This window comes from Hydractinia symbiolongicarpus, chromosome 2, assembly GCF_029227915.1.
Source record: "Hydractinia symbiolongicarpus strain clone_291-10 chromosome 2, HSymV2.1, whole genome shotgun sequence".
Taxonomy (NCBI): Eukaryota; Metazoa; Cnidaria; class Hydrozoa; order Anthoathecata; family Hydractiniidae; genus Hydractinia; species Hydractinia symbiolongicarpus.
In genome coordinates, this window is record NC_079876.1 from 26,288,031 (window position 1) to 26,312,915 (window position 24,885).

The 24,885-nt window shown below is 36.6% G+C and overlaps 1 protein-coding gene across 1 annotated transcript in view; it reads left to right on the top strand.

Moving 5' to 3' along the window:
- Window positions 1-793: 793 nt before the first annotated feature.
- LOC130630398 (titin-like) overlaps window positions 794-24,885 on the top strand; it is a 44,291-nt gene continuing 20,199 nt past the window's right edge. Inside the window, exons 1-19 of the mRNA XM_057443890.1 lie at window positions 794-971; window positions 1,491-1,537; window positions 2,177-2,347; window positions 4,431-4,944; window positions 6,316-6,430; window positions 6,721-6,898; window positions 6,988-7,998; window positions 8,193-8,312; window positions 8,706-8,923; window positions 9,131-13,496; window positions 14,622-14,761; window positions 15,017-15,101; window positions 15,331-17,715; window positions 17,908-18,132; window positions 18,217-18,666; window positions 19,241-19,419; window positions 19,572-19,809; window positions 23,808-23,977; window positions 24,129-24,366. Of these exons, the coding sequence (XP_057299873.1) occupies window positions 1,513-1,537; window positions 2,177-2,347; window positions 4,431-4,944; window positions 6,316-6,430; window positions 6,721-6,898; window positions 6,988-7,998; window positions 8,193-8,312; window positions 8,706-8,923; window positions 9,131-13,496; window positions 14,622-14,761; window positions 15,017-15,101; window positions 15,331-17,715; window positions 17,908-18,132; window positions 18,217-18,666; window positions 19,241-19,419; window positions 19,572-19,809; window positions 23,808-23,977; window positions 24,129-24,366 (10,828 nt within the window). The 5' untranslated portion in view covers window positions 794-971; window positions 1,491-1,512. The remainder of the gene's footprint in view (window positions 972-1,490; window positions 1,538-2,176; window positions 2,348-4,430; window positions 4,945-6,315; window positions 6,431-6,720; window positions 6,899-6,987; window positions 7,999-8,192; window positions 8,313-8,705; window positions 8,924-9,130; window positions 13,497-14,621; window positions 14,762-15,016; window positions 15,102-15,330; window positions 17,716-17,907; window positions 18,133-18,216; window positions 18,667-19,240; window positions 19,420-19,571; window positions 19,810-23,807; window positions 23,978-24,128; window positions 24,367-24,885) is intronic.

Sequence of the window (24,885 nt, forward strand, 5' to 3'; positions counted from 1 at the left end):
GAGTATTAAAATGTATTCCTTGTTAGTCATTCTATCATACGGCTGTTCAGAAGCTAGTACAAAGTCAAAACGTGTTTAATTGGATTGTTTATAAAATATGTCAACCTCTTCGCCAGGCGTATATCGAAACGACGATGATTGAGGTTCAGCTTTGCTACGCCAGCAGAAATACGGATTAAGGTTGAAGTTTTTGATGTGCTGTATAATTCTTAGACAAGAAACAATATTTTTGCTGGAAAACACCAATTTTTGAATTAACCTGCATTTGCCTTCAAACTTACTCTTAAAAATCTCAGAAACTTTATCCCAGTTCTAGGTTTTAAGTATGCTGTTTTTTCTTACCGTTGTAACGTTGCCGTGTTGCCTGATGTCAAAAACGCTAGCGCCTAATCCAAGAATCCGTGGTGACGAAGTTGGCGTGTAAAGTTGCCGTTGCGCTGTTACACTTGCGTAATAGTTTACTGTTATTATTTTGCCGTTGCGCGTAATGTTACCGTTTTTGAGTTGCCGTTGCGCATAATGTTACCGTTTCCAAGTTGTCGTGGCGCGTAATGTTACGGTTTCTATGTTGCCGTGGCGCGTAATGTTACTGTTGCATGCATATTACCACTGCACTACATATGTTTTTCTAAGACTTAATAATTTGAATGACATGGCCACTCAGAGATAATTAGCGTTGATTTCATGTTCTTTTGGACTTAATTGGTTGAATACAACTTCAATGATATCATAGATCCCTGATGAGATCTAATTTGTATTTTTGCATAAAAACATTTTTTTTCTTCAAAATAATGAGGTTCAAACAACAACAAAACAAGTCACTTGACTGCAGAAAAGCAACCTGTTTAACGAGAGATTTGTGGTGCGAGAAAGCAATTTTTAGTTTGTATTAAAAGTTTACACAGAATTAACAAATAAAGAAAAATTAATATGAGAAAATACTGAAAAATAATTGCATATTTAGTTTAACGGTAAGTGTGTCCGTTTTTTAATTCTGTCATATTTTTTGCCGACTAAAATCCGTCAGTAACACGTTGGTAACACGTCAGTAACACGTCAGGATCGTATTTATTATTGTTGTAACTTCATTGATTCGGTTTTTGACATAAGCTATGCACATGTCTGAAAGGAAAAGGTATAGAACTCACAAAAAAGTTGTGATCTAACTCGACAGATATGCATTTTTTTTGGTTTATACTATAGGCTTAATATTGTGACTTACACGCTCTTTAGCAACCTGAGACTCAAATCCTCTAAAAAACGGTTTAATTGCTCAGTAAATATAAAGAAGTCTATCTAAAGTCATACAACTAACACGTGATAGAACTAAAGGTCATTAATTAGCACACACATTGATCTGGTTTCCAAATTAAACTGTCAGCAAGCGACGAAAATGATCCAATGACGCTTCTCCCAAAATGTTGCTTTTAAAAAAACGTGTATTTAAACTGCCCTCAAAAATTATCTTGCTCTTCTTGTTTCTCTCTTAGGTTAAAAATACAGAAGAAAATAATGGCGGAGGGCGGATACCCAACAGGTAAGTTCGCTTTGAACAACTGTGCAAATTCGTGATTCAACTACACAAAAACAGTAGCACGTGTTTTTTAGGTGAGATCGAATGGTGCAGAGACCTAAGCATTTGACCATTATGCATTTTTGCATTCGTTTGCTTACACAAGATGTTTCGTTAAAGGGGCTACGAAACGGCTGTTGTTTTTTGACTTTAGTGACTTACACAAAAGTCGAACTAATGGTGGTGGAAAAGTTTATAATCACTGGGGACAAAAACAACAACTTAATTAAAGCAAAATATTCAGGGTATTGTATTATGCTGAAAATAAAAAAATTAAGCAGTCTGGAAACGATTCTTGCCTCCCCCTTGAAATAATAGTATAGTATAAAAAGGCATGAAAATTATCCATAGTATTATAATTAAAAAACACAACTTTGGCCCCAGGGCATCTTGTATCTTTTCTGATATCTAGGAAAGTCACAAGATGCCCTCGGGAAAGCAATAACTCCACTTTCCAAAAAAGTATAAATGAAGTTCTATTACTACTATATTTTAAGTGTTAACAGCTCAGGGATCAAGACGTCCTGGGAGCGAGTATGATTTTGCTAGCTACTTTTACCATATTTTTCCTGTTCTTCAAGTTTTTGAATTTCTGTTATCTAGATGGTTCGAAGTATATTCACGCGTTTTATGTGTATCCAGACGCTACAGATGAATCGCAAGCTGAAGTTGAACAGTTTCGCGAGGGTGTCCAAATGGATCCAATCCAGGCTATGGCTGGCTTTGAAAATGACTTTAATAATTACTTATGGCAGAAACGCACCTTCATACTTGGTACGTTTCTTATGCTCAAATTTGGTCCTGTACTAATTCTTAATTAGCAATTCTGTAATTAATGACTCCGTTCGCGAAAAAGCTGTCTCACGAGGATAAAACTGAGAAATACACATCTGGTAAAATGCAAAATTCTGGTAAAAGGCTTTCTTTTAAAATTCCCCATTTATCGAAATTGCATTGACGCATTCTCTTATGAGCTTTTATAGGCTCTACAAAACCTCGGAGGAACAAAGTTCGGCGGATGATTTTCCTCATATTTTAAAAAGCTTGGATTCTTAAAGAAAGCTTGGTTAATAACAGTCTTAAACTCGCCAATGCTGCAATTAAATTTTCTTTTTTAAAAAAAAAGTTATTTTTTGGAGCAGGGAGGCATAATGCTTTTTTAATAGTCAAAATCGAAATGATGTGAAATCTTCTCGGCTTCAATAATAAAATTGCGTACAAGCTCGTACGAGATACGTTCATGTTATTCTCCTTGCTTTTCAAGCTTCTTAAAAATTCCGCTCAAAAACGGATTGGAACGGATCGGAACGGACAAGTGTGAAATCTGATTGGTTGATAAAATCTTCCGTTCCGAACCAAACTAAAAGTTGAAACCATTTCAACTTTCCTTGCGGGCAGGAGCGAAAAAAAATTATAAACACAAAAGAATAATTAGAAGTTAGCCAATCAAATTTAAGTATTTGTCTTGTTTCATTCTGATCCGTTTTGCTTTTGAGTGGAAAATCACCTTTTACTAAGAAAGGATCTCTTTGTTCTTGGCGGCTTTCGCGAATGATAGTTTTGAGCACAAATTTGTTTGTTAACTTTGTTGTTTTTACCTTCAGAAATGTGTGGTGTTCTACAAGAATTTAAAATTCATTTAATTCGGTTGAAAGAAAATACCATACGCAAGCAATAAAGAGACAATAAAGACGTGGAATACGAAATTAAACTGAATTGACAACCTTTTTTTTAAAATCTATTTTCTGCTCAAGTGAAATTAAGAGTCTATTTACTCGTTCAGTTAAGGAGATTAAAATATTTAAAATTTAGAAATCAATATTCTATGATTAATAGAAAGATTAATGATAAAAACAGTTTGAAAACTTGGACAGGTAAACAACGGAAAAAATTGAACGTCAAGCATCTTCGTTCCCGTGCTTCTTATCTCTTTTTTGACACACCTATTAGCTTTAATAATAAAAAAAAAGGACAAGTAGTTCTGGGACCTAGGTTGGTGTTTATACTGTCTACACATTTATGCTGACACTAGCATCTTTGTTTCTACCAACATTGCCTGTGTTTGTAGAATGCCAAATTACGTTTTTAAAAGAATCTGAAAAATACGTTTCATCTGTTCTTCCCGTTCACAAAAATTTTTCTTTTTTTATTTCGTAAAATAATAAACATTTACAACTGAATAGCCCAACCTCGTCTCCAGGGCCTTGTGGCTCCTGAGCCGTTATTACGGAGTGACCAAGCTTTTCGCCGCTATCCAATTCATCAACAAGGCAAAATGCCATGGGAACGAGGTTGTAAATATGCTACATCATAACTTATGTTATAAGTGTTTTCGAGAGTTTACTGACACGATACGTCTTACAGAGGGTTTCAATTTGACCTTCAGAAGTTTTACGGCTTTCAAGATGAATTGTTATCTATATTATAGTTATCCGACTTTTCGTATGTGAGTCAAAGATGGTAGCTGTTAGTAACGGCGGACGCACCATTGTGTCCAGGGATTTTCGCCTTATTATACGGAGAAGACGGAAAGAGAAGAGACGAGACGAGAAGACGTCTTGTCTTCTCGTCTCGTCTTGTCTTCTCGTATCTTCAGACCAGTTCTTTAAACTTTTTAAGCAGATAAAATTATCAGGCAAAATTGGTTCTGGAGAATATATTAGAATTTAAGCTGCTAAGAAGTTTTAATACGTGTTCAAAATTAGCAGTGTCATAATGGATCTTTTGAATAAATATATGGTTTTAATAGGAATGAGATCAACGAGATATGAGATCGTTTAATTTCTCCTAACAGTCATCAATACCTATGATTGTCTAAAACAATTAGTTCAAATAGTTAGTTGTTCTTCAATTTTAGGACATGGGAATGGACCATCAAGTCACGCTGAATGGTATCGCACGCCATACACGATAGAACAAAACGTGATCTCACCAAGTAAAGCATTTATGCGAGAACATCCAGCTGATGAAGAGCCTAACAGAGCATTGATGTTACCCGATGGTTCCATCACGGAGATAACTCAGTACACTGATCTGATGTGCAAAAAGGGGGTCCAAACTGAATTTTATGTTGTTTCGAAGTCGTTTCCTGATCTAGGATTCAGCGTTGTGCAAAACTTTCGCAAGGTAAACGACATGCAAAGTGGGATAGAGACCTATATTAGAGGTGAATGTATTGAATACAAGACGAAAGAAGCTCCGACTGAAGACATACCTACCAACAGAGTTCGGACTTTGGAGGAAGTGTTAGCCTCGTTTCACGTCCAACGACAACTAACGTCTAAAATTTTATACTTGAGCAAACCGCTATTGAAGCAAAACGAGCAGAAAACCGTCAAACGGTTAAATACTCGATCACCACATTGGACAAGGTAATTGGATTGTCTTCATTTTATCTCTATATTATGATGCTTGCGTAACAAAAAATGGTAGCTGTAAGTAGCGGCGACCGAATTCTCGTAAATATTTTCACACGATTCAGTCATTACTACCTTAATAGACAAAAAAATGCGTACAATATTTTCGGTTGTTAAGATTATCCGTCGGGCTAAGTAGTTGTCACTCATAGATAAAATGTCCATTTTAAAGTTTTCAGTCAAGGTAAACGGTAAAATACTCAACAACTCTTTGCTCAAATTTTAAGTCAGTATTCTAATAAATAATTTGTCGGAAAAAAGATTAGCCACTCATAAAATATTTCTTCACTTGTGCGTGATATATTTTGTCCGATAATATAGTTTTCTACATCATGTCTGGCCAGCTGATTTTTTTTTGCATGAACAAACCGTATAAAATATAATTTTATCAATCAAAAATTTAAGCCATGTTAATTCCTCTCTCAAGTCTACTGTGTCTGCTAGTCTACAACCTTGATTCAGTGCTAACAAACATATGGTTTTTCAACGCCCCTTTTTACCACTTAAAAACGCTGTAGTAAGTAGAAAATGGCGTAATACCATTTTTGTCCCCAGAGCTCTTTGAGATAAAAGCTACTTTTTAGGTTTATTTTAAAGAGCTCTTGGAACGAGGAGGATTACGTAATGCTTCATATGGTCACATTTATAACAGTTAAAAAGGGGGCTATGGGTCGCATGTGTTTGTCTGGAAGAACAGTGATAATATAATCAAACAGCTCACATGATTCCTTGCTTTTAAAAACATATATTTTTCTTTCCACAAAACATTGCTTCTCGAATATCTCGAGTTTGAACAAGCTGTTCACAAAACATGCGAATTTTATTTAAAATTATTTTCCTTCGTGTTCCACAGTTATAACAGTTCTTCTCCCTAAACTTAAGATATTCAAAAATAATAAAAAGTATATACATATATTTAGCATGTAATAAATTTCTAAAACGTAGTAGCAAAAGTCTAAATAATAAGATTTGGAGTAAGGTTAGGAATAATGGATAGGCACAGGCGTTAGAAAAAAACAAAACACTTGAGAAGCTGTCGACGCAGAGATGGTTGGTGCGTGGGACACAAGGAACGTAAAATCTGGTAAAAGAAAATAATCACACTACACGTATATACAGATTTTCATCACAAATTTAAAAAAATTGTAATCTCCATTTCTTTTTTGTACAATTAAGCAATCTGTTTTGGATTGTTCAGTATTAATTTGATTTGATTTGAAAGTCTGCAGACTAAACATTGATTTAGTGGGGAAACGCTTGCCAATGAAACCACAGACTGATTTTTTTGTTTGCTTGAAACTGTTATTGCCAAGTTTTGTGCTTTAGACGACCGAGAACAATCACAAGACCAGGTCAAAGGGACGTTCATACTGTACCTGGAGACCGTGAGACAAGCACAACATCATCCGAATCAGAAGGAGATAAACCAAAAGGCAGAAAAGTAAGTTTCAGTCAACTAAACCATTATTTGACAGGATGTAGTAGACCTGCACAATTTTTGAGCAGGGGATAGGCAGAGGCGAACATATCTTAACATTTTGGATTGGGTATAAACCCATCCTCTGCACAAGTCTCCAAACCAAATTTTAAATTTAACCAAATTTATCAATAAAAATCTTTTTTTTTTTTGTATTTTGGGGCGTTGGGAACCGGGGTTGAGCCCTTGTACCCTACGATGTCACGGCCCCGTTTTACGTATTTATCTGCACATTTTTTACACGTAATCTTCAGGTGACGTCTGTTCTTGCTGTGCAAATCAACCAGCAGCATTTTAAAAAATCTTCCACGCCATCTTGGTTTCGCAAAGAAACCAAACAAACAGTCATTAACGAGCTTCGAACTGAATGTAATCAAATCATGCAAGAACGCAACCGTATGATTGGTAACCCGCAGAAAAAGCAACCGTTAGGTATATTTCGCATTATTTGTCTTGCTGGACACACAAAACAGTGTAATTTCAAAAATTAAAAAAACCGAGTGTTTTTATTTTAATTTTAGGTCCAGTTGAAATACCCTTGCTATTCGGTTCATCACAGTCTGATGATATCATAGAGGACTCCATAACGAACTCACCTTTAGCAAGGAGGAAAATACAAGTTCCTAATGTGATTCTCACTACAAAATTGCATCGTATGAGCAGCAAAGACTCTCAATCTTCAGTTGATCCTAAAAGTTCGACATCTGATGACGACCAGTTTGTGCACATTGATTTGTCACCCTTTCAGGATCTACCGGACAAGGAGAACATCCCTGTCACGCGAAAAGGAAGGGAAATTAAATTTCATGGTATCACAAGCACGAAGAAACACGGTAAGGAACTTGAAGATGAGCTTAAGGAAGTGCAAAGCTCTAGAACGGACGAGGTGATGTATAAGACACATCAGCTAGAACGACCACCGCAAATTCGGATTCGTCCAAATTCAAGAAGAATCTATACTCCGTATACAGATAAACCCAAAGGCAGCACTACGACACGTGCCTCTGTTCCACCTGTTTCGCTAATCGATATGGAAAATACGCTTTCCCAGTCAAGGAGAGAACGAGGACACCTTGTTCAGTTCGTCTCTCAAAGTTCTTTAATTGACAGCACAGACCCCTCTGACCCTTCCAACCCGGAAGATACTGAGATGGTGCAGCCTGTGGTAGAGTCCTATTCGTTGCTCCAAGAGCCTGAATTCCAACCTTTTGTTTTCGAAGACGATGGCAACGAGCTTCAAAATCTAAAAAGAAAAATAGAGAGATCAGCTGATTTTACTGAAACGAAATTTATAATCAATGACAAGAATAGAGAGTCTACAAAACCGCCAAATAAAGTTCAAAGAGTACACTCTAAGACAACTGAAACTGATAGTTACACCACTGTCATCCTACGAAGACGTAGATCCGTTGATTACGAGGAGATATCTGAGGTGTACGAGTCAGACGACTATCAAGATTTACTACCGAAACCAGAAGACGTGATTGAAATCAACACTGATGATGATTTTGTGGTTGTTAAAACAGGACCAGGTAAAAATAATCCTTTTTTTCTTTGTGATCATGTTTGCATTAGAGATTGTTAAGAAAATTAGAAATAACCACGCCCTACGACAGCGTTAGCACGTAACAAATAAACGTTTGAAATGGCCTACGTAAAGGGTTTGGTATCCCCCTCCCCTTAAACATCGTGTCATAGGACCTCACCTAAGAACATTTTTATGCAGATTATAAAAGTCATCCAAAAGACACTGACAAGAAAGAAGAATACGAGGATATTACCATAGTAACAGAAGCTGTAGTGGAGAACATACGCGATATGCAGAAGGATTTTGACAAGCTGGATGGTAAGATATTATTTGACCAACGCCATGCGAGTACCATACCAATATCATGGCAATGTAACATTTAGTGTTATGTTATTTAATTACAACCATCACCATGCCAGCACTCAATTAATACCTTTTAAAATTTAGTCACGTATTCAGGATTCGCCTAATAATGGTTTCGACCATGCTTCAAGTTAGGAAGATTGCACTCTGTTTAAGATTTGAAAAATATATCCTGTCTCCTTGGGGTTTCGACCATGCTTCAAGTTAGGAAGATTGCACTCTGTTTAAGATCGGAAAAATATATTCTGTCTCCTTGTAGTGACTTCAATACAACATTCAGAGGGATAGAACATTTTATTACCTCGATATGGGATTAATTTTATTGACCATCTTGTTTTACATATTTAGATTTATTACCAGAAGAGCAACTTCCGCCGGGTGAAGAACTAAGTGAATTTTCCACAGGACAAACAATCACAACTCGATTACGTAATCCAGGTCGTAATGTACGGGTACTTGAAGCAGAATACATCGAGGTGGAAAAAGATAAGACAACCAGGACGCAATCAGAGCGTGTCATGTCGTTGGAAACTGTCATCAGAGCATCACAAACTACTAATTTCAGGGTCAGTTGGATATTATTTGTATAATTTAAAATCGCATAGGTTTTTTCATTTTCGTAAATTTTGCCTTTAATCTTACTTGTTTAATCTTAAATTGTTGTGTTTATTCATATGATAATCAAAGGTCTTCAATTTTCTCCATACTTTGGACAGTTTTCGTTTATTCAATATTCATATTTCATCTATTTACACAATCATTCGCGTTTACAGAATTCCGTGAAAATCATCAAACATGAGCAGACTACAACAGAAGAGGAAGAAGAAAAAAAAGGAATGAAAGAATCCAGCACTGTAGACGCCATGCCACCCATTCTTAAGGATGCGGTGAAACCAAAGCAACCAAGGGTGGTGAAGAAAGATCAACTGACTAAAGAAATGATTATTCACGAAAGTAAAGTGTTCAGCAGCGAGTATGAATCATCTACTGACGAAGAGGTTTCGACGGATGAGGACACATCTTTTGCTGAGGTACTACTGCCTGTGGTATACGACGTTGGTATGTCTGGAAGGAAAAGAACAGCCGACAAAGATAACCTTTTAAAGGAGCTAGTCCTGCACGAGAGTTATGTTCCATCAAAAAGTTCAATCTTCCATGTGGAAGAGGACCGGCAGCTGCTTGAGAAGACGGAGTATGAAACAAGAAGTGAATACATGTACAAGAGAACACAACACAGGAGGGATTCGTTTGAATCTTCAGACAGGAAATTTCGCATGTCGCATTTTGATTTTCTGGACACCACCACCGATGAATATGCGACCACGACAGAAGGTACCTCCTCTGATGAAGAGCGATTCACTGACATTCCACATGTTCTTTCGTATTCTGACGAAGATGAAGAGACCTTATCGGAAGGGAGTATGCCAGAAAGCGATGTTGAACTAAGTTTACAAGAGTTTCAGAAGACTTTGGATCGCAATGAAATGGTTGTTTCTATTAGACAACCTGTTGAAGAAGAAGAAATTCCATGTGATCGATTCCAAGACGTGCAAACAGACGTCGCGTTTGAGGACTTGTTTCCTCCTGAAACAACACAACTGGAGTTTGTGGTAGAACCCATTGACGCCGATGTCGGAAGTGTCACTGTTCACAACCTTGAGCACACGACAAGGAAAAGCACCACAGAAGTCCCTGTGAAATCCAAAGAACGCGACGTTGGTGGAGTAACAATCCATTCACAAGAGAGGACAACCAAGGTAACTGATGAAGAAGTTATAGTTTCGTCAAGAGATAAAAACATTGGGGCAGTTACCATCGTGGAAGAGTTTTCTGAAATTTTAGATAAATCAAGTAGAACATTTATCACTGTTCGTGATGATCACCACCACCCCCACCATCTTGCTCCTGATCAACTCAGTATGCTGGAGGTGTCAGTGGAAGAGGATAGTAACGACGAGGAATATGTCATCGTTGATTTTGTTGATGCACCTGAAAAGATAATACAAGACGAAGAATTTGATAAAAACAGTGTTGAAGAATTGTCAGAAGCGGAAACAAAAGAAATTGACGAAGATGATGTTGTGACTGAGAAGACGAAGTCAAGAAAAAGAAAACCTCAAACAGAGGAGGACAATGAGATTGAATTAAAAAAGAAGCCGGAACCGGTTATGGATGAAAAAATAGATCCAACTACACACGATCTATCAGTTGATACTAAAAATAGTTATTCTGATGAGGAGGAAAAAAACGAAAACGAAGAAGTTAAAATTATTCACATCGGGTCTTCTTTAGATGATCCAGCAAATTTGCATCAGGAGCCAATAAAAGAAACGTTTAAAGAAATTATCGTTCAGGATGTTGAGCCAGTTGTTGAAAGCTATCCAGAACCTGAACCCACAGATGACCTGTCATCACCTTCATCAAGTGAGGACGAGGAAGAAAAACCAAAGGAGGAAGTACAAGAAACATCATACGAAACAAAAGTAGAAAATCCAGAATTGGATTATGTAACTGTGATCGAAGAAGTTGTTATTGAGGAACACGAGACAGCGAGAAAAACTTCAAACCCTGAAATTGATGAAATAGAATCTTCTTCCTCTTCCAGTGAGGAAGAACCAGAAATTTTTAATGAGGAAACTGAAGAAGTTACTGTAATTAAAAGGGAAGAGGAAATAGAGCCAGAAAGTGAAACATTTGAGGAGATTATCGTTCAGGATAGTGAACCAGTTGTCGAAAGCTATCCAGAACCTGAACCCCAAGACGATCTGTCATCACCTCCATCAAGTGGGGACGAGAAAGAAAACCCAAAGGAGAAAGTACAAGAAACATCATACGATACAAAAGAAGAAAGTCCAGAATTGAATCACGTAACTGTGATCGAAGAAGTTGTTTTTGAAGAACACGAGACAAGAAAAAGTGTTTCCAAACCAGAAGTTGATGAAATACAATCTTCTTCCTCTTCCAGTGAGGAAGAACCAGAAATTTTAAATGAGGAAACTGAAGAAGTTACTGTTATTAAAAAGGAAGAGAAAATAGAGTCAGAAAGTGAAACATTTGAGGAGATTATCGTTCAGGATAATGAACCAGTTGTTGAAAATTATCCAGAAACCACACCCAAAGACGATCTGTCATTACCTACATCAAGTGAGGACGAGGAAGAAGAACCAAAGGAGGAAGTACAAGAAACATCATACGAAACAAAAGTAGAAGATCCAGAATTGGATTATGTAACTGTGATCGAAGAAGTTGTTATTGAGGAACACGAGACAGCGAGAAAAATTTCAAACCCTGAAATTGATGAAATAGAAACTTCTTCCTTCTCCAGTGAGGAAGAACTGGAAATTGTAAATAAAGAGACTGACCAGGTCACTGTGATTAAAAAAGAAGAGATTAAAGAACCAGAAAGTGAAACATTTGAGGAGATTATCGTTCAGGATACTGAGCCAGTTGTCGAAAGTTATCCAGAACCTGAACCCCAAGACGATCTGTCATCAACTTTATCAACTGAGGACGAGAAAGAAGACCCAAAGGAGGAAGTACAAGAAACATCATACGAAACAAAAGTAGAAAGTTCAGAATTGAATCACGTAACTGTAATCGAAAAAGTTGTTATTGAAGAACAAGAGACAAGAGAAAGTGTTTCTAAACCCGAAATTGATGAAATAGAATTTTCTTCCTCTTCCAGTGAGGAGGAATCAGAAATTTTGAAAGAGGAAACTGAAGAAGTTACTTTAATTGAAAAGGAAAAGGAAATGAAGCCAGAAAGTGAAACATTTGAGGAGATTATCGGTCAGGATAATGAACCAATAGCAGAAAGTTATCCAGAAGCTGTACACCACGATGATACATCGTCGTATTCATCAAGCGATGGCGAAGTTGATGATCTTAAAAAGGATGTTATGAAGATAACGTATATAACTGAGAAAGACGAACAAGCAGTGGATTATGCGACTGTGATCGAGAGACTTATCATTGAGGAGGACGAAATTGTAAACATTGTTCCAAAATCTGAAAATGACGAATTAGAATCGTTTTCTTCCTCCTCCGAAGAAGAAAAGGAACAGACTGCTAATGAAATCATAGTCCAGAACTATGAGTTAACAATAACTAATCCCAGTGATACGTCTTCTACAACATCAGGTGATAAGTCAGAGGACAATTTCCAGCATGTCGAGGAGGAGTCTACTCATATCGTTCAAAGGGAGGAACCAGACACAGACTATGTGATCACGATCAAAGAAGTTGTAATGGAAGAGCACCAGAATGTGAGTTTTTCACGAACTGAACTTGACGAAGTAAAGTCCTTATCTCCTTCTTCTAGCGATGACGAAACAGAGAATGTCGGTTCAGAACCGGAAGTACAGAGTCCAGCTGAAGAGGAAAAAACTGGAGAGCCAGAAAGTGAGGTGTTTGAAGAAATTGTCGTTCAAGATGACGAACCAGTTATGAAATGTTATCCAGAAACTAAAGATGATATTTCGTCTTCCTCGAGTGAAGAGGAACTGGAAAATTTAAATTCACAAGCTAAAGAAATCAATGTAATTGAAAAGGAGGAGGCTAAGGAGCCAGAGACATCTGAAAAAATTATCGTTCAGCGTAATGAACTTACTGTTGAAAGCCTTCCAGAAAATTTATTTCAAGATGATCTCTTCCCCCATGACAGGGACCAGGAAAGCACAACTAAGAATGTTAAAATAAATGATGACGTTGAAGTGATAGATGATACTAGAATTATTGAAACAGTTCAACATCAGGATTTCTCCGAATCAGATTCTAGCGACGATGAGCAACATCGTGACAAGACCAAATTTTGTATTGACACTGTGACGGAAGAAGATGACGACTTTGTGTCTAGTGTCAACGAAGAATCCGAGATTGACGAGAAGAAAATAAACTTCCCTGAGCCAGTCAAAGATAAACTAACCGAACACCTTCCCTCTGATGTCACTGAAGTTGTGGAAGTTAAAGTAGAACATGTCAAAATCGAACCAGTTGAAAGTGAGTATTCATCCGATGACGGCGACATCACACCGACACCATCGGATAATAACGACGAAAAAGAAAGTCCAGCTGTGCCAGAAAATTTAACTGTTGAAGTTGATGAAAAGAATACGATATTCTTGTCAAGTACAGAAGAAGGTAAATTAACTCTATTCCTTGATGTATATCCTCTGTGAGAGAAGTGAAAATGTAATCTTACTTGACCTAGGGACACTGTACCTGGGGTCCAGGGCGCGCTGTAAGCCCTTTGATGGGGTCCAAGGGTGAAGCCCCTGGAAGCCAACGCATTTTTAGAGTCCTAAAACACGTAAAACGGCTTTTTCGGTCCTGGTTGTTGTGTACTGATTTCGTTGGTAAGCGTCACTGCATAAAAAATTGTGGAGTCCCCCCCATTCCTCAGCCACCTTAGTGGTGCCGCCCCTGTATACTAAATAAGAGGCGTCTTCCCATTTCATTACTTTTCCATAAGTCTGTTAATTTTATTTCTGAAAAATATTTGCTTCTTTGAAAAAGTGGATCGACTTATTACAAGCTCGTGAGCTTGTATTAAAACGCAAATGCGTCCTACAAGAATGGAAATTTTTGCCTCTCTGAGCACCGACACGGGAGTCGTCGTGTGTTCGAATCTCATCTTGGTAACTTTTTTTACTTTTTTTTCTTTTTTCTTTTTTAAAAAGATAAGACAAGTGTTCAAAACACTTGTTTAACTAACTAGTAAATAAAGGTGTTTCCACCAAACTTTTTAAAAGTGAATGTAGGCAGAATTAACTGAATTAATGAATTTCGCAAATTTGGGGGTTTGTGGGTTTGTGGTCTTTCTTTTTCCTGTCAGTCGGTTCACCCAAGACGGACCCATCGAAAATTAAAAGTTCGAGGAATTTTCCGTTCAGGAAGGTCTCACAAATCAATTTTGAAAAATAAGTGTGTAACAAATATTATTGCGTATCTGAATAGTAAAATATGTCGTGTCTAACTTCGTAACAAAAATCCCAATTTGATAGACAGCTTTTTGTAAACTTTATTCGCGAGGTTGTTTGCGTATATCATACGTCTTGTTAGATGATAGGAAAAATGAGGAGGTTTCTTACAATTGAATTTGTTCCACTGTTAACATGATATCATTCCCCAAGTATTTTCCAAACCGTTTTTGGGAAAATCTTGTTTTTTCGGCTCCATGCATCAATACAAAAGTATCTAAAGAATAAAAAAAATCATTTATAGTTTTGTTCATTGACAATTTAAACATTAATTTTTTCCAACCAGGTGCAATTAGACTTGACGCACCGTCATCCGACTTAGAGAAAGTCATTCGCTCAAATGCCACCATTGACGAATATGTTGTTATCACCGTAAAGAAACCTGACCAACCAAGCTTTGATGAAGAAAGGTCTCAAGTACAGAAGGTTAGTATATTTGGTCTCGCTTATTAGCTGGTCATATTACCGAAGTTTAAGAAATTTGTTTGTGTAATAGAGTAATTACTAATAGTATTATAAATTATTATAAAATTCGAAAAGTAACAGGAAAAGCTTACAAAGTCCCACAATATCATATTATTCCACTGATTTCAACATCAAATGAAATATAGTTCGCTACGCTCGAAACTAGAATGCCCAAATATAGAAACGCCCAGATATTGGAAATTCTCATTCGTTTAGAAATCTACCTCAGAAGAAGTGTGCGGCCAACTTGACGAAACCGATAAAAGTTCGTCGTTTGAATCGTCTAATGACGATGAACCAGGTATGAAAAATTAATCGTTGCTTAGCAAAAAATCATCCATTATTGTTTGCTACCCGTTAAAGAATTTTAAATTATGTTTTGGTTCTTTCGCCGATCGGTATGGCTTAGCATTTATAAGTCTTGTTAAAGCGTTGTCATGGCGACTGACGTTAGGAGTCATAACGAACAGAAAGAAAAATGTTTCTATCTAAAGTTAAACCTTCTATATATTTACGTTGTTGTCTTTCAGTTGAAGAAATCGTAAGCGTTGCGACTGAACAAATTGTCGAATCTTCTCCCGTGCTTGACGAGATAGTCGCCGACCAACAAGAAGAGACAACCTACGACTCCACTCTTTCTGACGTCGACATTATAGAGTACGACCTTGTTGAGACGCCTTCTTTAGTTGAAAATGTTGTCGCTTTAGAAGAACGAGCTGAAAAGGACGAAGTACTGCACGATACGGAATTACATGAAAATACATTTGTGAGAACGGAGTCTACTTTGGAAGCGAATAAAAAAGAATCGCCGTTAACCGTGGAAAATGTGGTCGCACTTACTACGGAAGTGTCATATGAATCAACGAACCGTGATTATGTTATCATGGAGCCACAAGTAGAAGAAATAGAAAGTATAAATTTAGCGGAGGTTGAGCATGGAGAAACTCACGAAAAAGCAGAGCATATTCAAAACACTGTAATATTCGAGGCTGCTTTTCCACGTATTGTTTATCCGTTTCGTAGATCCACTGTTGAAGTGCCGGCGGACGAGTATCCAGAAAGTGCTAGCGATGCCGAAAGCGAAGACGATATATTTGCAGAAGGAGAAAAAGAAGAGTCCGAGGAGGATCCAGCACCATATAATGACGAAACTTTGGTTGCAGCTACTATCTTACAGCCAGTTTCACATACGCCAACCTTTTTCTACACTGGTGAAGAAGACGAACAACTTGGGGAAGACATACAACTGCCCACAAAAGTTGAACTTTCTTCAGACAATGATGTTTCTGCCAATGAAAGCGATGTTGACACCCTAAAATCCAGTGATAATGATGATGAAGAATATATACACGTGGAATTTGTGGAGCCTGTTGAGTCTGAACCAACAGAACCTGATGCAGATACACTTTTCTCTTCAAAGCATCACATTGATATCAGCAAGCAACCAGATGTTATTTCTCTCAGATTGGGTCTAACTGAACCTACTGGACCCATAGATGAAGAAGTAAGTAAGTGTTCCTCTTCGGAGACTGTAGATGATGCAGTTGAGGAGATGACTACACCAAAATATGTGATAACGCCTGAAATAAATTCTGTAGATGAGTCAGTCGAGCAGTTCGATCCGCGTTATGTTGATGTTTTTGTAAAAAACGTTACCTCGGACGATGAGCTGAATACTTCAGATGAAGAACCATCTTCTATAGTGAGCATCACATCTGATAGTATCGAAGAAGAGGTTAAACGAGTCATAGTTGAACCAGTCGAAAGCTTACCTGTAGATGAAAAAGTAGATTTTAAAGAACCAGATGGTATATTAAGTCAAGAACCAGTACTCGAAAAGAACGAAACAGAAAGTCTTTCTGACGGAGAACTAACAACATCTGAAAAATCCGGATCTGAAAAACCCAATGAAGAAGAACCCGCCGCTGAAGAGTCAAGCACTCAACCCGATTCGCCTCGATTCACTACATCATTTGACGTAACTGTTATAAAACCTAACGATCCATATACAGTGTCCTTGAAATATGTTGATGTGACAAGCGCCCCCCTTCAAACGCAAGAAGTTAACTTTACAAAATCGGAAGATGAAATCGACGCGTCATCCGAAATATCCGAAGAGTCGCCTGATGAGCGTCCTGACCTAACGTTACCATCCGATGAAGAAATACTCGAGGTTGAACGAAGTCTGGAGGACTTGGACAGGGAACTGAAGCTCAACGAAAATGTTACATTGCAGTCACCTATAAAAAAAATCCCCGATAAGGAAACTCTTCGCGAAAGCGTCGTAGTTGACACCATATTAGAGCCGAAAAAAGCACAATATGAAGAGTCCTTGCCGGAAGAATTTATGACAATTGGCGATGTTGTCGATATAGCCCAGCAGAAGTATCATAAGGTTGACGTTTTTTCATCCGAGCCGCACGTCATACAAGTTGCTCGCGCTGAAGAAACCAAAAAAGTTGAACCCCAAGAAGAGATTAAGCAGGTTTTTTCGCAACGAATGAAAGGCAAACACTTATCCCAAGTCTTTTCCGACGAAGAAGAGTTACAGTCGGATATCATAACTGGTCGTTACACGCCAGTAGTCTCCACCGTAGAGCTCGGAGTACAAGAGAAGTTCGCCATCAGCGATGATGAATCAACTAGCAGTGGGATCAATGATACTGAAGATGAAGAAGAGCATAAAGAGGATGAGGAGAACAAAGAGGATGAAGAAACTAAAGAAGATCCCATACAAGAATTTGTGGTGGAAAAACCAAAAGAAAATCGTCCTTATGACGAAGGTTATTCTTCGCCTAAAGAAATCAAGTCCTTTGACGTTCAAGCGATTACTCAAAAACCAATCGAGTTTGAAAGTCTATCTGAGATCAAGCCTGTAATATACGATTACAATGAACCAATGTCTCCTACAAAAGGTAACCATTCTCATCTCTATGCATTGTTTTAACGGTAGCCTCAAAGTACAACAAATTTGGTATTTAAAGCCAGAGAAACAGGCCTAATAAATGAGGTGGTTATTTCTTTTTCTACAGTCGGGTACAAATTAAGAATAGGCATAAAAAACCTGCATTTCCATAATACCTGTATTTTTCTGCTGTCTTGTTTAGACGACGACACAAAAGCTGGCCGAATCTCTCCAAAAATGCCAGAATTTCGCCAAATCGAACGTATGGTATTAATCGAAGATGAAATTCCCGACGATTTAAATGAAGTACACATTAAAGAAATTGTACCCGAAGAACTTTTTCCCGATGGTGACCCATTCGAAAATGAGGAGGAAGCAGATTCTACTGCAGAGGAAGCTGATGAATCAGACACCAGCACTGACAAAGGTATAAACAAATCATTGTCCCCTCAATGTTGCGTTGTATTCTTATGTTACTATTAAACGAACTGGTAAATTTTAATATTTATAGATTCGACTGATGAAGAACCCTCTTTCGTACCGCGCCCCCTGACGTCACATAGGCAGAAATTAGGAGATATATATCAAAGACCAGCACAACAAGAACCTGAAAAGGTCCCGGAAGATGACGATGCACCAGAATACGACATTTCAAAGTATTTATCGTTTGAAGAACAAGAGCTAAAGCAGATAATGGAGAGTGATGAACAACAAGAAGAAGATAATAAAGAAGAAGCTACTCCAATCAATATATTATCATATTTCTCTGATGATAACACACTTAATGTTAACGAGGAACTCATCATTAATGAAACAAGGGAAACGGAAGTGTTTTCAGTACCGGATGTAGATTACAATCAAGACAAAGAAAAAGAGGAGGAAGGAACAGATGATACGAAAGATTCTGATCTAACAGATGCAGAATTCGAGCCTCATGAAAAGGAAAAGCTGAAGGAAAAAGGTAGGAAACGAATTATGTAGTGGTTATTCTGAAATACCTTATCTCCGCTATCTGTACATAGATGTAGTGAGTTAAAGGGTTTGGATCTTAGCACCATCTTTTTCCACCTTAGCACCATCTTTATTCTCTACTTCAAATATGTTTGTGCAGCAAGTGTTTATTATTGGGGCTTTTAGTCCGCAAAACTTTTAATATGTATGTCACGCGAATTTTATACCAGACAGATTACGAGCATTACTGTAGACTAGTTGATGGCACGTGAAAATACAGAGGCTTGTGAACGCCTTGTACATACTATGTAAATATTACTCTGGAATTGTTATTAGCTGGCGTTAACCACATCATTTTTTGGTATGGTCATCGATGCACTGTACGCATCAAAACCATCTAGTTTAAATTCGTCACATCTAGCGACGTTCCATGCTTATTAATTTAAACCTTGGTTGTTGTATCAATGTACCCTTTTTGTTGTTATATTTTCCCTGTCCTGATAAAAGATAACTAATCTCAATGCATATGGCGTATTATTTGTGTATGAATATGACTCAAGAAATTTGTTTCAATATATTCTTAGTGATCCAAGAGAGAGAACTTGAAGAGTCTGGCGCAGGGTTTTCATTCAAATACGGCATGCATATCATCGAAACTGAAGTGGAAGAAAAACCTGAGAAAGAAGAAAGAAGAGTTGGGAAATTGGTTATACCTGAGTTGTTTGATAAAGAGCAAAAGCCGAAGGAACGTTCTGTTAGAAAGGTAAGTGCTTTATATATATTGTTTTGGAAATATAGCTAACGTGAAGCGTTTGTTTTGCTGCTTGATGAGATAGAAATGATTTCCTATATACATTCTCGTATGCCGAGTGACTTCTATTTATAATGTTGACGTCAATTCTTTTTATTGATTAGATTGAAAACACAAAACCGATCTTTTACGTACCAGAAGAAGTGGAATTTTCTGGTGAGGAAAAAGTCGAGCCGTCAGACGTAGAGGAGAAACTATTGGATAAAGAAGTTAAAACTCCTACAGAAGAGGATCAGTTAGAAGATGTTGTGGCGCAGCCACTACAAGAAGCAGTTGTGGAATCTGTTCCTAAAGTTTGGCTGGAAGATCCAGAACAAAATTTTCAACTTGATGACGATAAAGGTATTGCTTGATTGCTTTAAAAATACCCCCAGCAGAATGTAATTCAGTTACTCCTGCATTTCTTAATAATATAATCTTTGTAACATTGCAGCATCATTAGCGACACTTTGTTCTGTTACGCTTAATTCTCTTTTATTTCTCTTGATTAAGTGTTACTAGTCTATAAAGCCCGTGGAGAAATCCACTTAGGCAAAAGGTCAATAAAAAGAAAGTTGCTTTAGATGTTTTGCTGACGTCAGCAGTGCAATGCAGATATAAAAATTCGCGAAATTTGTTTATTCTTTGTCTGTAATGTGTAGAGGTTGAAATGCTGGTTAAAATAATGTACAGGATCATATGTTCTCGACGAACGCCTAAGGAGATATCACGGATTAAAAATTTTGCTGATGTCAGCAAAGACCCGTCAAAACCTTAAAATTTTTTTTTAGAAATTTTATACCTGTTGCCTTCATCATATAGATCTTGAAACGCTGATCAAAAAAATGTATAGGATCATGCATCTTTGACAAATGGTTGCAGAGATATTAGGGTTTGAAGGTTTTTTGATGACGTCATCAACCCGCCCATTCCGAAACGGATTTGGGAACCCAGGTTTGGGAAAATTACCCAAATTGGTCCTGGGTGGTGCCTAGTTACCCACGCAGTGAAAAATCATTGACGTCACCACCTCGTTTCCAAGCTATTTAGCCTCAAAATTTTAAGTGCACTGTAGTGGCTTCATTAATTTAATATAGGATATTGACGTTAAAGTAGTGTAATTGACGTCGCACCGTAACGCCCTAAAATTTAACATTTGAGACATAATTTTTTCGGCGACTTCAAAGAAAATTTCGGCGACATAAAAGGAAAATGAGGATATCCGCTATGACCGTCACATACACTTCGTATTATTATATAAGACTAGTCGATTAGGCCCGTGGAAAAATCCACTTAGGCAGAAAAACAATTGAAAAGTTCTGTCATTTGAATTTTGATGACATCAGCAAATATTTCAGTATATTGAATATGCCTTTTACTAAAAAAAATAATCTGAAAATGCATAAAAAGAAAGTATATAAGTCATAATTTAACAAAAAAGTTCTTAAAATCTAACACAAAATATCAAATGTCAAATTGAATGAAATCCTCCCAACAAAACTTCAGACAAAATATGAAAAACAATGGCATGCAAGGTGTAAAATCTAGTTAGTAGAAAGTTACAACATTGACAGTCACAACCCAGACAGTTACGACAACAATAATAATAATGTCAGAAACACATATCTCAAATATGTATACATCTTATTATGTGATTATGTTGAAAACCTTCAATATTTTAATCTGAAGTGTCGAAAAGAAAGGCTTGCAACAGTAAGCACAGATCTATGAAATAAGTTCTTTACGCATTTTAAACATTGTCTTTTCCCTAAATGCTTATACAACAATACAACCTGAATAATATCAAAAAGCCAAACTTAAACAAACACAAAACACCTAAAAACAAAAAGTTAAACTTTGAAAAATCATTTATTTGGTTGCATACCATCCTCTCCCGCAAAAATATGCACAAAATGTAAAAATTAACCGGTTAACAAAACAATTTTTTGTCTAATGATCCGTACTGACTTTACCAAACATTTTAACCTGAAATGTCGAAAAAGCAATGAGCAAGGAGTAAATTTCAAATCAACAAAAATCCTTATTTTGAAAACATTGTATATATATATGGTCCTTCCTCACAAAAGTTTACAATAAATGTAGAACACAAAGGTTTATGAGGAGCAAATCAAAATATGAACAAAAATCAGTTCAATTGGCATATTCTATATTGTCTTCAGCCATAAAATCTTCCACAAAATTGATATGAAACCTATCAAATTCAACTCAGAAAAAGCAGTCATTTAAGTGCATACAAAAATACAACTTGTAGAATATCAAATTATTATTTTTAGTATATATAATTGCATATGGTCCTCCCTCACAACAGTTAAATTTTTGCACTAAATTTGCAACACAAAATACAAATTCTAAATAATTCCTATGGTTTTCCTCAAAAGTTTAATCAAAATATAAAAGATGAGAGGTGAACGACAAAATCAAAGTTTGGAGAATTTAATTATTTTGGTATATATATGTCTATTGATATATGCCCTTTATAACAATATTTCAATCCAAAATGTGCAACAAAATCAATTATTCTGATGATATTGCATACACTTTTTCTCCACAAAAGTGCAAAAAAAGAATGGTTGTAGGAAATACTTCTGATTCAACAAAAATCAGTATTTGCATCTTGTACTCATTAAATATTACCCAAAATTTCAAAAAACTGTGATTTGGAACGCATCAAATTTATAAATAGAGAGGGATCAGTCATTTCGGTATGTTGTACATAGTCCTGCCCAAAAGAATTTATACAAAATATAAAAAAACACAAGTTTTTTCGGTGTTGTACTCCCTCAAAAAAGTTGAAACTTTTCTTAATTGAGACAAAATGCCATAAACAAAAACATTTTAGTCAGAACATCTAGAACAACAAAAATCACTACACTTAAGGTACCAGAATTACTACATGTTAAATAAAAAATCGTTTCGTCATATTGCATGTAACCGATGTATATAAGTTTAGTTACACAAAATGTGAAAAATACATTATTTGCATACACAAATTGTGAAAAATACATTATTTGCTTAAAAACAGTCCTTAAACTCTTCTTAAATATTATGTAATACTTTTTTAAAAGTTGTTGTGGCTTGTTAATTTAAGCTTAAAATGTCAATTAAAATAAGTTACAGTCACATTCTTAGCAAAGACCACTAAGATTAGCTTATATACATGTAAAAAGCAACATAAAACTGAAGCTAACATAAGGTAGCTACAGCAGCTAATAGCTGGTCACTTAAATATAAACTGGAGACTTAGCTAGGTATAAAGAACATTGCAACATCAAAGATTTTTTTCGGCAACATCAAAGGAAAATGACGATATCAACTTTGCCTGTTACAGACACACAGACACACTCTCCGTATTATTATAAGAGACTAGTCGATAAGGCCCGTGGAGAAATCCACTTAGACAGGATAACAAAGAAAAAAAACCGTCATTTAAATTTTGCTGACGTCAGCAGAGACCTGTCAGAACACAAATTTTTTTTCTTCAGAAATGTGTATGCCTGTTGCCTTCATCGTATAGATCTTGAAACGCTGATGAAGAAAATGTATAGGATCGTGTACTTGTGACAAACGGATGCAGAGATATTAGGGTTTGAAGGTTTTTTATGACGTCATCAACCCGTCCATTCCGAAACGGATTCGGTGACCCAGGTTTGGGAAACTTACCCAAATTGTTCCCAGGTAGTCCCTAGTTACCCACGCAGGAAATGACGTCAGTTATTTCCACCCGTTTCCAAGTTATTTAGCCTTAAATTTAAAAGTGCAATGGAATGGCTTCACTAATCATACTTTCCTTTGACGTCAATATTGATCTAACGTCAAAGTTTGCTAATTTACAGAACAAATTTATAGGCGATGTTTTATAGACTTTATCAAAGAAATTTTATCCACTTTGCAAAAGTCACAGACAGAAGCTCCGTATTATTATAGAGATTGACGTTAGTAGTAGAGTTATTGACGTCGCGCCGTAACGTCATAAAATTTAGCATTTGAGACATACTTTTTTCGGCGAATTCAGAGAAAATTTCGGCGACATCAAAGGAAAATGACGATATCCACTATGACCGTCACATACACTTCGTATTATTATAAGAGATATCTTCTCCAGGAAAAGTAACTGCTCTTCAAATTACGAGTAGAACTTTAGTGTAAGACATTTTATTTTGCCATACTACACATTCCTGTTTGTAAGCTTCCCTTTGAAATATCTTTCACTCTACACTGAGGCATAATAACAAGGAAAACAAACACAGCAGACGTAATTTTATGTCTAAAAAATGTTTGCTCAAACTAAGTGGAAGCTTGCTAACTGTATCACCTCAATAGCTCTCTGATTCATTATTTAGCACCTCACCTTGAAGAATCTAGAACAGAGTTTCTATCCACGTATATGACAGATATCATCGAAACTGAAGTGGAAGAGAAACCTGAGAAAGAAGAAAGAAAAGTTGGAAAATTGGTTATACCTGAGTTGTTCGATGAAGAGAAAAAGCCGATAGAACGTTCTGTTAGGAAGGTGAGTGATTTACATATATTGTTTTGAAAATATAGCTAGCGTTAAGCGTTTGTTTTGCTGCTTGATGAGATAGAAATGATTTCTTAAATATATTCTCCTATGTCGAGTGATTCCATTTACGATGTTGATGTCAATTCTTTTCATTAATTAGATTGAAAACACAAAACCGATCTTTTACGAGCCAGAAGAAATCGAATCTTCGGATGAGGAAAAAGTGGAGCCATCGGAAGCAGAGAAGAGACTATTGGATAAAGAAGTCAAAACTCCTACGGAAGAAGCTCATTTGGAAGATGTTGTGGCACAACCACTACATGAAGCAGTTGTTGAATCTGTCCCCAAAGTTTGGTTAGAAGATCCAGAACAAGATTTTCAGCTTGATGACGATAAAGGTATTGCTTGATTGCTTTAAAAATACACCCAGCAGAATGTAATTCAGTCACTCCTGCATTTCTTAATAATATAATCTTCGTAATATTGCAACATTATAAGCAATACTTTACTCTCTTACGCTTAATTTCCTTTTCTTTCTTGTGATTAAATGTTTTACTCTCTCCAGAAAACGTAACTGTTTGCTTAAATATTTTCTTCCATGTTTGTACGGGGTAAAAATAAGTAGATTTTTAATGTACTTACTAGTAAACATCACAAATAAGAACATTGACTTCTGATAATCAAGAATATTTTACGTACTATAGTAGTAGCAGCATTTTATAACCTTCGTTTAAACTACTTTGGAGTTAAGGAATATCTGTCATGACCAACAACAATATCTTTTTCATGTTTTGAGTCTTTGAACGATGAAGTTTGTTATGATGAGATGGCGCAAAGTTTAATAAATTTACAGACCGGAAACATTCAACAACAAATCAAACGCGCAATATAGAGGCTTCATCTGCATTCACGAATCG